At 40.0% G+C, this 16,738-nt stretch overlaps 1 protein-coding gene across 1 annotated transcript in view; it reads left to right on the top strand.

Moving 5' to 3' along the window:
- Positions 1-5,920: 5,920 nt before the first annotated feature.
- Positions 5,921-16,738, top strand: part of LOC121536983 (titin) — a 194,042-nt gene continuing 183,224 nt past the window's right edge. The window contains exons 1-7 of the mRNA XM_041844684.2: positions 5,921-6,152; positions 8,999-9,102; positions 9,514-9,717; positions 11,340-11,627; positions 12,055-12,152; positions 14,218-14,438; positions 14,743-15,025. Of these exons, the coding sequence (XP_041700618.2) occupies positions 9,012-9,102; positions 9,514-9,717; positions 11,340-11,627; positions 12,055-12,152; positions 14,218-14,438; positions 14,743-15,025 (1,185 nt within the window). The 5' untranslated portion in view covers positions 5,921-6,152; positions 8,999-9,011. The remainder of the gene's footprint in view (positions 6,153-8,998; positions 9,103-9,513; positions 9,718-11,339; positions 11,628-12,054; positions 12,153-14,217; positions 14,439-14,742; positions 15,026-16,738) is intronic.

Raw genomic sequence — 16,738 nt, 5'->3', positions numbered from 1 at the left:
AATTTCTAAAAACCTGTTTTTACTTTGTCATTATGGGGTATTGTGTGTAGATTGATGAGGGAAAATGTTTATTTAATCAATTTCAGAATAAGGTTGTAACGTAACAAAATGTGGAAAAAGGGAAGGGGTCTGAATACTTTCCGAAAGCAATGTATGCCCTTCCTATAAAAGTCTCAAAATCTTTGAAATATGATGGTAAGTTGTGTCAGCCATGTCCCTTTAAATATCAATATCTTTCAAATAAAGTAATGCTGCTGATATCTAAAAGTTGTATGTATTGTTTGTGCTTTCTCTACCACTACATTGTCATAGCCGTTTTATGGTCCTAGCTACAGTTTAATGCACATTTATCAAACATTTCAGATTGAAAGCTCTGTAGGAAGAAAACTGAGATGTTCAGTTCTTTCATTTTACTAGGCTGAATTATGATTGGGAAACTGTCGACCTAACACATGATATCCCTTCATCTCCCCACACTAAAATCATATAACCACATGAAACTACACTCAACTATAACACACTTAAATAACCAACAAAAATTATCCCATTGCATTTTGACATACAAATAGCACTTGGTTTCAAAGACACAGTATATATGTAGTGTTCAAGGAATAACATGCACAACATTACTTGATTTGTAGCTTTGCCTCATTAGCTCACGATTTGTTTTACAAAACAAAAAAAAACATGATATGTCCCTTAAATTACATTTTTTGGTTATTAGGTAAGACAGTTTATTTTTTTTACTGATAACTGGAAATCTCAGACTGTGCCTTTAAGGTTGTCTGTTCTGCTGTTGTACTGTATGTTGTGGGGTAACACAATCTCTCAGGTCAAGCTGTGCTTCCCTATTCTCCGGTTACACCTCTTCACTTCCATCTCTCCACTCCACTAACTACTTCACTCCAATGAAGATAAGGCTGGCTCCACTCTTGTGGTAGAGGGCTGAGATAATAGCTTGAGATTGGCCTGCCTGAACATTTATTTGCAACAGATAGAGGAGTCAATATGGCTATTCTTGATAAAATCACTAGTATTTGCCAGTTAATTCGTGCAGTTTGTTACAAGTGAGGTGATCTTATGTCTTTCTCTGCTCAGCAGACACTGATGGTAATTAGACAATAATTTATTCTGAGACATAGCTTTATTTTGGTAAACATTTGTGTCTACTAATTGACTTACCTTCACCTTGAACTCATCTAATTTGAAGAATATATCCTGCTGAACCTACTTGACCTAATCAAACAATGCCATACATACAGTAAATAGTGTAACCTGGTCTCCCCAGCCTGTGGATCTACTCCTCAGTTCCTGACAAAGCCAGAACGTCAGGATCTCCTGGTGGGAGAATATCTTTTCCTGGAGTGTGTCATCTCGGAAAGCCTGCTCCGCGTGTCATGTGGTTAAAAGATAGTGTCATTGTAGCTTGTGGCGAAGGCGGGGTGAGTTGTCTAATACTACATTAAATAGACTTTAAACATCACAGGCTGGTTTCCCGGACACAGTTTAAGTCTAGTCTTGGACTAAAAAGCTTTCAATGGAGATTCTTCATTCAGTATGCATTTTATTTTTTATTTTTTGTTGCGTTTATTTGGACAGGGACAATGTACAGTGGCTTACGAAAGTATTCACCCCTATGGGATTTTTGCCCATTCTTAAGGCAAAACTGCTCCAGCTCCTTCAAGTTGGATGGGTTCCGCTGGTGTACAGCAATCTTTAAGTCATACCACAGATTCTCAATTGGATTGAGGTCTGGGCTTTGACTAGGCCATTCCAAGACATTTAAATGTTTCCCCTTAAACCACTCGAGTGTTGCTTTAGCAGTATGCTTAGGGTCATTGTCCTGCTGGAAGGTGAACCTCCGTCCCAGTCTCAAATCTCTGGAAGACTGAAACAGGTTTCCCTCAAGAATTTCCCTTTATTTAGCACCATCCATCATTCCTTCAATTCAGACCAGTTTTCCAGTCCCTGCCAATTTAAAACATCCTCACAGCATGATGCTGCCACCACCATGCTTCACTGTGAGGATGGTGTTCTCGGGTTGATGAGAGGTGTTAGGTTTGCGCCAGACATAGCATTTTCCTTGATGGCCAAAAAGCTAAATTTTAGTCTCATCTGACCAGAGCACCTTCTTCCATATGTTTGGGGAGTCTCCCACATGCGTTTTGGCGAACACAAAATGTTTTTTCTTATTTTTTTCTTTAAGCAATGGCTTTTTTCTGGCCACTCTTCTGTAAAGCCCAGCTCTGTGGAGTGTACGGCTTAATGTGGTCCTATGGACAGATACTCCAATTTCCGCTGTGGAGATTTGCAGCTCCTTCAGGGTTATCTTTGGTCTCTTTGTTGCCTCTCTGATTAATGCCCTCCTTGCCTGGTCTGTGAGTTTTTGTGGGCGGCCCTCTCTTGGCAGGTTTGTTGTGGTGCCATATTATTTCCATTTTTTAATAATGGATTTGGTGGTGCTCCGTGGGATGTTCAAAGTTTCTGATATTTTTTTATAACCCAAACCTGATCTGTACTTCTCCACAACTTTGTCCCTGACCTGTTTGGAGAGCTCCTTGGTCTTCATGGTGTCGCTTGCTTGATGGTGCCCCTTGCTTAGTGGTGTCGCAGACTCTGGGGCCTTTCAGAACAAGTGTATATATACTGAGATCATGTAACAGATCACGTGACACATAGATTGCACACAGGTGGACTTTATTTAACTAATTATGTGACTTCTGAAGGTAATTGGATGCGCCAGATCTTATTTAGGGGCTTCATAGCAAAGGGGGTGAATACATACAGTGGGGAAAAAAAGTATTTAGTCAAATCAAATCAAATCAAATCAAATTTTATTGGTCACATGCGCCGAATACAACAGGTGCAGACATTACAGTGAAATGCTTACTTACAGCCCTTAACCAACAGTGCATTTATTTTAAACAAAAAAAGTAAGAATAAAACAACAACAAAAAAAGTGTTGAGAAAAAAAGAGCAGAAGTAAAATAAAGTGACAGTAGGGAGGCTATATATACAGTAAAATAAAGTGACAGTAGGGAGGCTATATATACAGGGGGGTACCGTTGCAGAGTCAATGTGCGGGGGCACCGGCTAGTTGAGGTAGTTGAGGTAATATGTACATGTGGGTAGAGTTAAAGTGACTATGCATAAATACTTAACAGAGTAGCAGCAGCGTAAAAGGATGGGGTGGGGGGGCAGTGCAAATAGTCCGGGTAGCCATGATTAGCTGTTCAGGAGTCTTATGGCTTGGGGGTAGAAGCTGTTGAGAAGTCTTTTGGACCTAGACTTGGCACTCCGGTTCCGCTTGCCGTGCGGTAGCAGAGAGAACAGTCTATGACTAGGGTGGCTGGAGTCTTTGACAATTTTGAGGGCCTTCCTCTGACACCGCCTGGTATAGAGGTCCTGGATGGCAGGGAGCTTTGCCCCAGTGATGTACTGGGCCGTACGCACTACCCTCTGTAGTGCCTTGCGGTCAGAGGCCAAGCAGTTGCCATACCAGGCGGTGATGCAACCAGTCAGGATGCTCTCGATGGTGCAGCTGTAGAATTTTTTGAGGATCTGAGGACCCATGCCAAATCTTTTTAGTCTCCTGAGGGGGACCAGCCTGGTGCAGGTCTACAATTTTGTTTCTGGTGTCCTTTGACAGCTCTTTGGTCTTGGCCATAGTGGAGTTTGGAGTGTGACTGTTTGAGGTTGTGGACAGGTGTCTTTTATACTGATAACAAGTTCAAACAGGTGCCATTAATACAGGTAACGAGTGGAGGACAGAGGAGCCTCTTAAAGAAGAAGTTACAGGTCTGTGAGAGCCAGAAATCTTGCTTGTTTGTAGGTGACCAAATACTTATTTTCCACCATAATTTGCAAATAAATTCATAAAAAATCCTACAATGTGATTTTCTGCAAAAAAAATTCTCATTTTGTCTGTCATAGTTGACGTGTACCTATGATGAAAATTACAGGCCTCTCTCATCTTTTTAAGTGGGAGAACTTGCACAATTGGTGGCTGACTAAATACTTTTTTTCCCCACTGTACGCACGCACCACTTTTCCGTTATTCATTTTTTAGAATTTTTTGAAACAAGTTATTTTTTTCATTTCACTTTTATGTATGTCCATTACATGAAATCCAAATAAAAATCAATTTAAATTACAGGTTGTAATGCAACAAAATAGGAAAAACGCAAAGGGGGATGAATACTTTTGCAAGGCACTATATAACAAAAACATAAGTCTCAGAAATGAGAAGTGATGCCTTGCACCAGATTTAGCTAACAGCTAAATACGTCTGCAGTTCCCGGGCAGGTGAACATTTAAACTTGAAAACATTATACACAAAAGTATAACATACAGTACATACATCAGACAATTTAAAAACAGAAGTCAGGCTTGTAAAATTACATTATTGAACTTTACATGACAGTTTTATTGAATGTTATGTGAAAACCAATTAACACCATTTTCCACACAAAAAAGGTCAGGACATACAGGCAAATTTCAAAACAGAAGTCAACATTACACATTAAAGTCATTTGCTCATATTACTGTTGGACCTGATAATATTTTAGTTGTAAAACACATAAACACATAAATCCAGGACTACGCTGTCTGGGAAACTGTCCCTACATGTTTGGGGGGTGCATTTAGCCTACCTACAGCTAATCCAAAGAGGATCTTCCATGAACAGATGAACTTTATTACCCCACAAAGTCTGATTTAAAGCCAAACACTCATGTTCTGCTAAAGAGGAGTGTTGTTGTGCCAGAGTCTGGGAAGTATGTGTGTGTTGCTAAGAATGAAAGGTGAAGTCTGGTGTTCTGCCAAAGTGATAGTCAGTGGTAGTCACAGATAAACCCTTACATTATTTAAAATCCTCTACGTGTTTGAAATAAGAAATAAAAGTTACTATTTTCTATAACCTGAGTATAACTGTCCATAAATATGAATTTGGGACATGTGATCCCTAAACCAACTATAGTAAGGGCAGTTTGTCTTAATGCTATTAAGAAATGTGACTTCTCAACTTCTGAAATCTGTGTTCCCCTGGCAGGGCCGAGCCAAAGTGTCTCAAAGCCCAGGCAGTCGCTATGATCAACACACTGAAAATCCAGATGGGAAAACACTACATTCATCCTCAACAAGTTAACAAGATAAAAAGTCAAGAGGAGTCAGGGGACTTAAATAAATAAATAATGTATTGATTGGAGTTTGAAAGACTGCCATTAAATACATTTTTATTAATACTGTTGTGATGTATTGTCCAATACATATCGGTATGGGTTATTGGAGCTACTTTTTTGGAGAGCTGTCTATTTCAATCTTTATGTTTTGAAGAATAATCCGTGAGTGAGCATGTTAATTGTGGGAATATATGACACTGAGAAATCATTAGATACAGACTGAGAAATATTTTATAGGTACAGACTATGATGCAGACTTTGTATATAAAGACAGGAAAACTTACACGTACTAACATAGCTGCCACAAGTATTTAGCAGCCATATGTAAACAATGCCCCTGTCCCTCTGATGGCATCATTTGTTCCAGTCTAGCTTCTGATGTGATGGGGGTAGCCCAGGACTTGAGTGACAGGCACAGCCTCACTTTCCATTTGGTCAATAAATTAATGGCAGTAGGTACTTTTACATTTTATAACAGAAATTGACATAGTGGTAGCATTTGGGGATATGAAAGGTTGTTTTTATTCAAAGGACAGTCATTCAAAGCTACATTTTGTGTTAAAAGTAAGGCTGATGAACAGTGCCTGGACAATGTTAAGTAAAGTGAGTGACAGGTGTGGGCTTGCATAAAATGGCTTCCAATCTCCAATCATCCCCTCTGGGTGGCAGACCAATGAGGAGAGCAGATGCACTGATGATGCTGATTTGCCCATGGGTATAAAAAGTAACACAACCATATTGTCACTTCTGAGCAGTTGGAGCATTCCCAGCCTTGCCTCGGGTGTAGGGATTGCATAGGAAAAAGAGCAAAACTACACAGCTACACTGTGTGGTTTTGTTTTTTTGGGTTTCTTTGAGGCTAAGCTGTTCTCACATTGGATTTTCTGACATTTCTGGATAAGGAGATTGTTTCTGAAGAAATACAATTTCTGGGCTTCGCCCCATCAAATCTAGGCACTCTTGTGGATACAAGTAAGTAACTTTAGTTCATTAAACTTTGGCCTGTTCCAATGCAGTGTTTGTCAATTATTATTGTGTTATTATCTGTATATACTAATTCCCAAATAATAACAGGTGACAACTGGTGATTTCCGCCTAATTAGGGACAAGTGTCTCAAAATATATTATGGGAATAATTTAACATTAAGTATATAAATATATAAATTATTAACAACTAATGCTTATCATTTTCAAGGTTATTTCTATATGGTGCAATGATTAGAGAAGCTCCCAGAATAGCCCCTGATAGCATTAGAGTGGTGTCCCAGCTGGGTCGCAATGTCTTTTTAAGGAAATCAGCAGCAGGGCTATCAGTTGCACCTCCAGTTATGTGCCACATGGTGACTGTCAGTCAAGCCCTGTACAGAGTATTTTTAGAGTCTGCCATTTGTGTTACATGTCTCATCTGAAGTTTAGTTTTGGATAGTTTTCATACAATATGAAAACTATCGATGTGATGAAGGCTATAATTGATTGATAAGGCAATGTCTTAGTTAATTGTTGAGCCAATGTATACTTTCTGAACAGTATATACTGTGGCCATTGTTTAATGATTTGTCCTGCCATTGAGATCACTAAAAGGACTATGGAGGTTTCTCGAGGTCAAGTTTTTCAAAGTTGTACTTTCTGAAGTGATATATATCCAGATGATGAAGAATAATTGTTCTCAGCTAGCTTCATTTATTTTCCCTTCAATGGAAGTTGTGATCTTGTGTTTCATTAAGGCCTAAGGAATCTACACTGAGTGTACAAAACATTAGGAACACCTGACCTGGCCTTTCCATGACAAAGACTAATCAGTGTAGATTAAGGGGTTAAAGAAGGATTTAATTGAGACAAGGATTGTGTATGTGTGCCATTCAGAAGTTGAAAGGGCAAGACAAAATATGTAAGTGCCTTTGAACAAGGTATGGTGGAAGGTGCCAGTCACACCGGTTTGAGTGTTTCAAGAACTGCAATGCTGCTGAGTTTTTCACGTTCAACAGTTTCCCGTGTTTATCAAGAATGGTCCACCACCCAAAGGACATCCAGTAAACTTGACACAACTGTGGGAAGCATTGGAGTCCACATTGGCCAGCATACCTGTGGAACGCTTTCGACACCTTGTAGAGTCCATGCCCCGATGAATTGAGGCTGCTCTGAGGGCAAAAGGGGTGCAACTCAATATTAGGAAGGTGTTCCTAATGTTCTGTACAGTCAGTGTATATTCAATGTGCGTATGTATCTAAGGATTAAAGGTAATGTGATACAATAGGGCTTAATGACTCATATGTTTGGTTGAATAATGTATGCCAGTATAATTCTGGATTCTAGGCCTGTACTGGATTGAAAGTACAGGCCTACTGAGTTTAAGCTGTTCTAGGCCTAAACAAGTTCTACAAATGTAAAGCTTTAACCTTGCAGTGTTTTGAACAATGGAAATTGTTGGATAAGACACATCATCTTTATAAATTCATGACTGGTTTATTAATACTTGATTCCAAAACCTCATGTTGATACCTTATCCAGCTATTATTTAAAGATGATTTAATGTATTGTGTTGTATCTGTAACTGTAAAAAAAATACAGACATCTTAGGACTTTAACATAGGCCCAGTCAAGGGATATGTTTTGTATAGCCCTAGTGTAACTGTAGGCCTAACAGCTGACATTTTTAGACTTAAACATCAAGGGACGTCAATGGATATGTCCTGTTCAGTTGAAGTTATAAAGCATCTATAACACGTATTAGTTACCTTAGGTAACACTTTCCTTACCCTAAGTACAGTGTACGTACAGTGTAACATTGAGTAATTACAGTACTTGTTACACTCTTCATACAGAAATACTTATACAGTAATGAGGGCACTTTAATATGTTACCTTACCTTGAAATATAACAACATTGATAATTTGACTGTAAGTCCTTGAAAGTTGGCCAGCTGTTAATTAATTGTGTGTGTGTAAAGCACAGATCTCCTGAGTTGTAGCTAGCTAGCTTCCAGTTGTTACTGTCTTGTCTGTGAGCTGTCACAGGGAGCTGTGGCCCTGGTGTTTGACCTAACACCCAGACCCCATGGAGCCTCTGATAGCTCAAGTGACAGGACGCAGTAAGCCAGGTGCTGGATATGACACAAGTCATTAGACTCTCACTGGCTAAAAATACGCTCTGGGTTCATTTGATGTATGCATTTTTTTGCAGATGTAAAATATGTAAAATTAAAAACTCCTCTTCATTGGTTAGGTGATGTGACACAAGTGACATAAGGCTCTCAGAGGCAAAAAATATAGTTCAAATGTAGTATATGCTTTGCGGGGATTGTGCCATAAAACTACTGTAAAAGATGTAAAAGAAAGGTATATTATTCTTCATTGGTTTGGTGATGTGACATAAGCAGGGTGAGTTTCCCAGACAGCGATTAAGCCTAGTCCTGGAATAAAAAGCCCATTCAATGGAGAATCTCCATTGGCAATGCTTTTTAGTTCTGGATTAGGCTTAGTCTGAGTCTGGGAAACCTGCCCTCAGTGGCTAAAAATAAGCTCTGAGCTTAAATGTGTGGGTGAGTTTTGTTTAGGGATTTTACCATACAACTACTGTAAAATACTACTGTAGTCCCGTGTAGCTCAGTTGGTAGAGCATGGCGCTTGCAACGCCAGGGTTGTGGGTTCGATTCCCATAGGGGACCAGTATGAAAAAGAAAGAAAAAATATATGCACTCACTAACTGTAAATCGCTCTGGATAAGAGTGTCTGCTAAATGACTAAAATGTAAAAGATCAGAAAGATAGATTCATGGTGTATGAGTGGTTTGGTGATGTTCTGCTTTGTTGTATCTCTTAGGGTGCCGTCCACAATGTCTACTCAGGCGCCAACATTTACACAGCCGCTGCAAAGCGTTGTGGCACTAGAGGGTAGTGCTGCAACGTTTGAAGCTCAAGTCAGTGGTAAGGAGATCTCTTATGTTCTTTTTAAACTGTACCTCACAGATATAGCTGACTGTCCAAACATAGATATGAATGTGTTGAATCATTGATGTAAAACCACATACAGATATAAAGCCTTTGCACAGCAATATTTTATGAAGTGATTACACAAGTAATATGTACCCTATTATGGGTTGGTTCCCCAGACACAGATTAAGCCTAGTCCTGGAGTAAAAAGCTTTTGTAATGGAGAATCTCCATTGAAAATGCTTTTTAGTTCTGGAACTAGGCTTAATCTGTGTCTTCGCCTGCCCAATGTGATATTGCTGGCCTTTTCTCAACTTTGCTCTGAATTGTAACTACTTGCTATGAGTTTAACCAAATTCATAATCAGCTCTGCTGTGCTGACTAGAATGTTGACTTGATCTAAAGGTTCTCCAGTTCCTGAGGTGAGCTGGTTCCGTGATGGCCAGGTTCTTTCCGCTGCCGCTCTGCCCGGCGCACAGATCTCGTTCAGCGATGGCCGCGCTGTTCTGATGATCCCTGCTGTGACAGCCGCACACAGTGGAAGATTTTCTGTCAGAGCCACCAATGGTGCTGGACAAGCCACTAGCACCGCTGAACTTCTCGTTACAAGTGAGAGAACCAGAGTTGATAAAACAGTGATGTTTGCTTTGTTTGAGGTTGTTCTAGCTAGCCAATACTTTGGCTTGCCGTTTTAGACAGTGTCCTGCATCATACTAAAGAGTCATCATGGCTGCAAACATAAAGGGCAGCCAAAGATATCATAGTAATAATTAATAAAGTTCTAGAAGCAGCCTCTCCAATTGAAGTGACTGACCACAAGTACTGTAGGCCGAATGCCCCTTCATTAATAGCTACTTCTGTCTTTTCTGACTTGTTCGATTAACAGCACTTAATTTCAGTGATGAGAGTGGTTGCTGCAGTGTTGTTTACATTTTACTCATCCAATAATGAGAACCAATATTGAATTAGGAAACTGCTGTTTATACCTAAGATGGCCATGTTTTGGAGCTATGTTTCTAAATGGAGCTATGCTTGTTTGTGTGTGATTTTTTTTCAGTTTAAGGATTTCATTTAAAGTTGGATAAAGTTGTTCTTCAGATTTACCTGCTAGTGAGCTCAATCACGATCACTGTACTGTAACTATTCATAGTGACTAAACTACATCCTCAAGTCAACTTCTTGAGTTGTCCAATCGAAGTAGCGCCCAATTGAAATAGATTTCTCATCATCTTGCCCTCCAGAACCACCCTAGACTCAGGTGTAGATGTAACATAGTAAATGTAAATCTAAGACACTCAAATTAGTATGTTATGTTACGTAGGGTATGTATTAATTTGTGGATGTCCATAATCCATTTCGTATATGTTACGAATGACAATTTGTATGGTATGTTATGAATTTGCAATACGTATGATATGTTATGAATTCCAATTTGTTGTGGCTAACGTTAGCTAGGTAGCTAACTTTAGTTACAACTAGGGGTTAAGGTTAGGGTTAAGGTTAAGGGTTAGGGGAAGAGTTGGCTAACATGCTAAGTGTTGCAAAGTAGCTAAAAAGTAGTAAGTATAGTTGCAAAGTTGCTAAAATGCTAAAGTTGTCCTTGATGTGATTAGAACACGCAACCTTTGCGTTGCTAGACGTCCGCGTTATACGCCCATCCATCCTTTAGTTTTGGGCTTAAATACCTTCTGTCTTTTGAAACTTTACCAAATGTAACAAATCGTACTAATTTGTGTGTCACAGATTTATACATTTACTATGTTACATCTAGTCTTTGAGACTAGGCTGTCAGAACTAGCATTCTTAGGATGCTAAACATTGATTGGGTAAAAAAAAAGATCTACCATGTTCTAGGCACGTACAATTAGCTACATACTATTTGACACAAAGCAAATGTATGCGCAAAAACATTTAAAGTAAAAAAAAATTTTTTACACCGTCTACTGCTACAATTGACCCCTGGCATAGGGGCAAATGTAACCATCGGACCATTTGGATTCAAATCTATATTACGATCCAAAGATCTTCTGTAGAGACCTATACATGGTATATGATAAGTAGATAGATGTACGTTTCATATTTAATAGTCTGGGTAGGCCGAATGAAAAAAATACTTACATTTGACCCCGGTCTCGCCTAGCCAATGGATCTCGGTGCTGCTCAAGTTGAGTTTCACTTCCACCAATTTGTCTTTCATTATTTTTAACCATTAAACGTATTTTTCCCAACAGTGGAGACTGCGCCGCCCAACTTTATTCAGAGACTTCAGAGTTTGACCGTGAGACAAGGAAGCCAAGTGAGACTGGATGTTCGTGTGACAGGAATCCCTACACCTGTGGTGAAGTTCTACAGAGAGGGAGCCGAGATACAGAGCTCCGCTGACTTTCAGATTGTTCAAGAAGGAGACCTTTACAGTTTGTTGATTGCCGAAGCCTTCCCAGAGGATTCTGGAACTTACTCTGTAAATGCCTCAAACAGCAGCGGACGCGCTACCTCCACTGCTGAACTGCTGGTTCAAGGTGAGAAAGTTGATTTGTGATTAGGGGCGACATGTTCTGTTCTTAAAATTGCCGTGCGCCAACCATATCGCGTGCGGCAACTTTTGTCAGTGTTTTGGGCTTTTGGAAATCCGACATTGTAACAGCCTTTTCTCAGTTAGGCTTTCATAAAAGTGAAGTTACAAGAATTCCTGTTTCAATTATTTATTGCGCATTTCCTTAATGTTTTTTAGACAGAAAATAGCATTTATCTAGCCTAGAGGTGACCTAGCCTTCAATGAGGCAGTCTGTCAGTGCATTAAAACTGAATGGAAACTGTGATAGGCCCAATTAATTCCATATTGCCATGTAGCCTAAACTGAATTTGAACAACAGTTTTGAATTCACAACTTGTCATCATGTTAAATAATTTGATGGGAAATTCATCTTTATATTCGTTTCTGTCCAGGTGAAGAAGCTGTGCCTGCCAAGAAGTCTAAAACCGTCATTTCAGCTTCCTCTCAGAGGACCTCCTCCCAGAGTCGCCAGACCAGAGTTGAGACAAGGGTAAATAGACATGAAATATTATCTAAAATGACTTGTGATAACCTAACCCCATAGGGCCACTAAGTAGACTCGACTATGCAACCTTCTGTTTAATGAGGGGAAGGACCACAACGTTAAAGCCTGGCCTATAATGTTAATTTTTTATTTTTGTGTGTTTTTATTTTTATTTGGGGGTAGATCATCTTTAATATTGCAGATAGATTGTAACTTCCATCAATGTAATTGTCTGCATCACTTCCAATCCCCCATTTTTTTTCTCGCAAATATATATACATATATATACATATACATACAAACACATACATATACATACATCATTTATATATACATATCCTTTTTTAAAATATATTTCCCTTTATTACTTTCCAACCACACCACCCCTTCCCTAATTGGAGTAAACTAGTGAACAACAACGCTTAGGCCTCTACTTCCAGCTTATACATACTATATACATTTTATGTATGTTGTGCCCTACACAACTCAACAGATCACCAGATAAGGCAGTCTTAGAAAATGCAAAATGGCAATTTTATATAGTTTCACAAGGGTTAGGAAATGTATGACTTTGTTTAATATGCAAGATACTCAATCCTGTCTAGCCAACCAGCTGACAGTCTCTGCACTGCATCCCCGGGGAGCTGGAGCCTGCTCCCAACACCCCGCCCCGCCCCGCCCCGCCCCGCCCCCCACCCCAAAACCACTACAAACCAAGAGTATTTAAAATATTAGAATGTGCACTAAATCATATCACTACAAAAACACCTAGTGAAGAATCGACACACCGAAATGGAAGTAGTGAACGGGGAGCAGGGATCTATCTATCCCAGCTTTCCCTCCCAACTGTGGGGCGGTGGCTGACTAGAGGGGGAGAAACAGACACTCCACGTGATTAGTGCAGAGGAGCGAGCGCTCCAAAAGACAAAATCTAACAGTACTTTGTTGGCGCTCCCATAGCCAACAATCTGGGCAGCGCCATTAATTAGAGCATAGAAAATATATACAATTCAATCATACATCTAACAATGTTTCTCTATATAAATACTCTAAAGGAAACAGTGATTGGTAGGCGTTTTGCAAGCGCTGTACATGCGCCTGGACTGGTTCCCTTTCCACTGTCTCTCCTATTGGACTTCAGTTACGAGACGAGTTAAGGCCTGGTCCTGGATCTGACAATTCCCTGGCATACCCTTGACTGCAGAGCTCCACACACAACACAGCAGCATGTTACCTCTCTCCAACCAAAGCAGAATTGCCTCTATCTATCTATCTCTCTCTCTCTCTCTCTCTCTCTGCCAAAATAATGGAATCACTTGACTAAATGAGGGATACAACGTATATTGAAAGCAGGTGCATCCACACAAGTGTGGTTCCTGTTAATTAAGCAATTAACATCCCATCATGCTTAGGGTCATGTATAAAAATGCTGGGCAGGCCATTATTTTGGCTACCATGGCTATTTTACATTTTTTACATTTTTAGTCATTTAGCAGACGCTCTTATCCAGAGCGACTTACAGTTTTAGTGAGTGCATACATTTTTCATACTGTCCCCCTGTGGGAATCAAACCCACAACCCTGGCATTGCAAGCGGCATGCTCTACCAACTGAGCTACTGGAGGCCCCATGCGATGACAATTCCCCCATCCACAGGGTACGAGTGGTCACTGAATGGTTTGATGAGCATGAAAACTATGTAAAACTTATGCCATGACCATCTCAATGACCAGATCTCAACCCAACTGAACACTTATGGGAGATTTTGGAGCTGCACCTGAGACAGCGTTTTCTACCATCATCAACAAAACACCAAATGATGAAATTTCACGTGGAAGAATGGCGTCGCATCCCTCCAATAGAGTTCCAGACACTTGTAGAATCTATGCCAAGGTGCATTGAAGCTGTTCTGGCTCGTCGTGGCCCAATGCCCTATTAAGACACTTTATGTTGGTGTTTCCTTTATTTTGGCAATTGGCAGTTGTATCTGTCTGTCTGTTGAAGCTCAGTCAGATAAATACACTTTTATTTCAATAAAATACTAACCTTTAATGTTGTTGTTTTATTTTCAGAGTATGGAGGCTCATTTTGAATCCTCATCCATGCAAATGCATGTTGAAGGTGGTGTAGTGAGCCATCTAGCACACAAGACCCCACCACGTGTGCCCCCTAAGCCAACCTCAACCTCCAAGTCCCCAACACCATCATCTCTTGCAGCCAGGGTTGCAGGGGGACGTCATCAGTCACCATCACCTGTGAGACATGTCAAGGCACCCACTCCGGCCCCTGTTAGGTAAAAAACGTTATTTCAATCCTACATTAACAATGAAGTGTAGCGAGTGCAACAATATTCCACCCATATAATACAGACAGATAGTTCACCTCAATCTCCATAGGGAATAAGATCATGTTATTTTATAATACAGAAATGACCAGGTATTTAGGCTCCCTAGAAGTGACCTGGTAAAATAATAATTACATTATAAACATATGAATTACTTGTTTGTCTATTTACACTACAAAACACCATATGGTACCAGGTAATATACGAATAATGTAAATGTTTTACATTTATATTTTCTCTTTGTTTAATGCAGGCCCGTATCCCCCACTTCAAGACTGTCTGTGTCCCCAATCAGACCAGTCAAATCCCCACTGACCACACGCAAACAGGTAGCCCATGGTCCTGATGTCCTCCCACCATGGAAGCAGGGAGACTTTGTTGAAGGGTCCAGCAGCTATTCCAGCAGCATGACTTCAAGTGCCACCCATGCCCAGACTTCCATGTCTGCCACTCATGTTCACATGGAGCAGCACTGGGAGGGCTCTTATGGATTGCAAACGACTGGGTCCGCTGTATCTGGTGTCGCTGTGAGAGAGGTAAGGACATTCTTATTTCTTAGGGGCCCCTCTCTCAACTCTCTCTGTGGCAGAGCCATCTTGTGGCTGATTGCTGAATGTGCATGAGAGTTCATAAGAGTTTTAAGATTGTGAACTTATTTGATTTGCTGATTCGCTCTCTTTTTGAGGCCTAAATGAGTTTCAATATCCTGTCCAATGAACGTTTGACTACCTGGATGTATTTTGGGATCTAACATGGCTCATTAGGCTAGGTTGTCTGAATTTAGAAAGTGATGCCAGCCCCCTATGTGATGATTGCAGCTATTTAAGATTGCATCTATTATCAGTAATATGATAATGACGTTTGAAGCTATTATCAAAAAACTGATGACTTCTGATTGGATCCTAAGTTAACGTTACTAATGTATGCTAGGAGGCGCAGCATGAGGTGGATGATAAATGCATTGCTGTAGCTACTGTGGTAGCAGCTGTGGACCAGGCTCGCAGCCGCAAGTCTGCTGGTTTTACACCAGAGACAGTGCCGGTGCCAGAGCCTGTGCCTGTGGTGACACCCAGTACAGAGACACAGAGCACCTCTACTACTGTGGTGTTAATGTCCACAACAAGGGAACAGGTAGTTAATTCATTAATGAAGTACAACCCTTTTGTCCCTCCCTTCACATCCATTATTTATTTATTTCCCTTTTTTCTGTCACCACACCCCCACATTGGTAGACTCCCCTCACGCTTAACAATATTATCCCTGATCAACAGAGAGCATTTTCCATTTTAAATTGTGGTAATTTCACCGTACCCACATATTTGACCTCACAACCATCTGTGATTTTGTCACATTCCCTATGGTTTATTTTTCACATTCCTACTGGTGTTGTTGAGCTCCCCCATAATGTCGATATGTGTTAGTCATATTCTGATTATTTATTCACCTAATATATTACTCTCCTGCCCATGGTTATGTTTATCATATAGATCATGCCTGATTCTATAGCTGTTGAACCAACTATAGCGACACACACTGATGACACTGTGGTACAGAACAGAGAGATTGAAATCTCTACTGTTACATGTATGATGACAACCGAGGAGCAGGTAGCTTAAAGATGCCACTTAATGTTTTGTTTACTACTCTGAGCACTTTCCTGAGTCACTCACCCCACCTATACTGTATGTAAGCACTATTTAAGTTGAAATCACTACACAGGTCCCATTTTCGATATGGTATTATCACGATACTTAGGTGCCGATACGATATGTATTGCGATTCTCACTATTCTATATGTATTGCTATTCGTTACTGTGATTTTATTGCGATTTGATGTTCCAAACATATTGCTCTCTATATGTCTGCAGCAGAGAGACAAGAGCGAGCCATGAGAAAATTTGTTTTGATCAGAAATGGAAATAAGTGCTGAAAAACATGTTGCCTCACTATTTAAAAAGAAGACGGAGAACAAGCTATAGGATGAAAAATACCAGAGTTTTGGCATAGGTACAGCTGACTAGCGCTAGCTAACGCTACCTAGCAAAAAATATATATAATAAATTATATACATATTTATTTTATTTTATACAAATTAAAAAATAATATCGTAATATGTAACTGCATAGATTTTTTCCCCCATCACTACGTTTAAGAGGAAAATGCGGTCCCAAGTCAGTTGAGCAAAAATTCTTGGTATTTCAATTAGTCAACTGCATGTTCATTTTCACTATTGCACAACCAATTAAACT

The sequence above is a fragment of the Coregonus clupeaformis genome, chromosome 23 (genome assembly GCF_020615455.1).
Source record: "Coregonus clupeaformis isolate EN_2021a chromosome 23, ASM2061545v1, whole genome shotgun sequence".
Classification (NCBI taxonomy): domain Eukaryota; kingdom Metazoa; phylum Chordata; class Actinopteri; order Salmoniformes; family Salmonidae; genus Coregonus; species Coregonus clupeaformis.
Note: the sequence above shows the minus strand (reverse complement) of the source record. Positions and strands in the feature narration are given on the sequence as shown.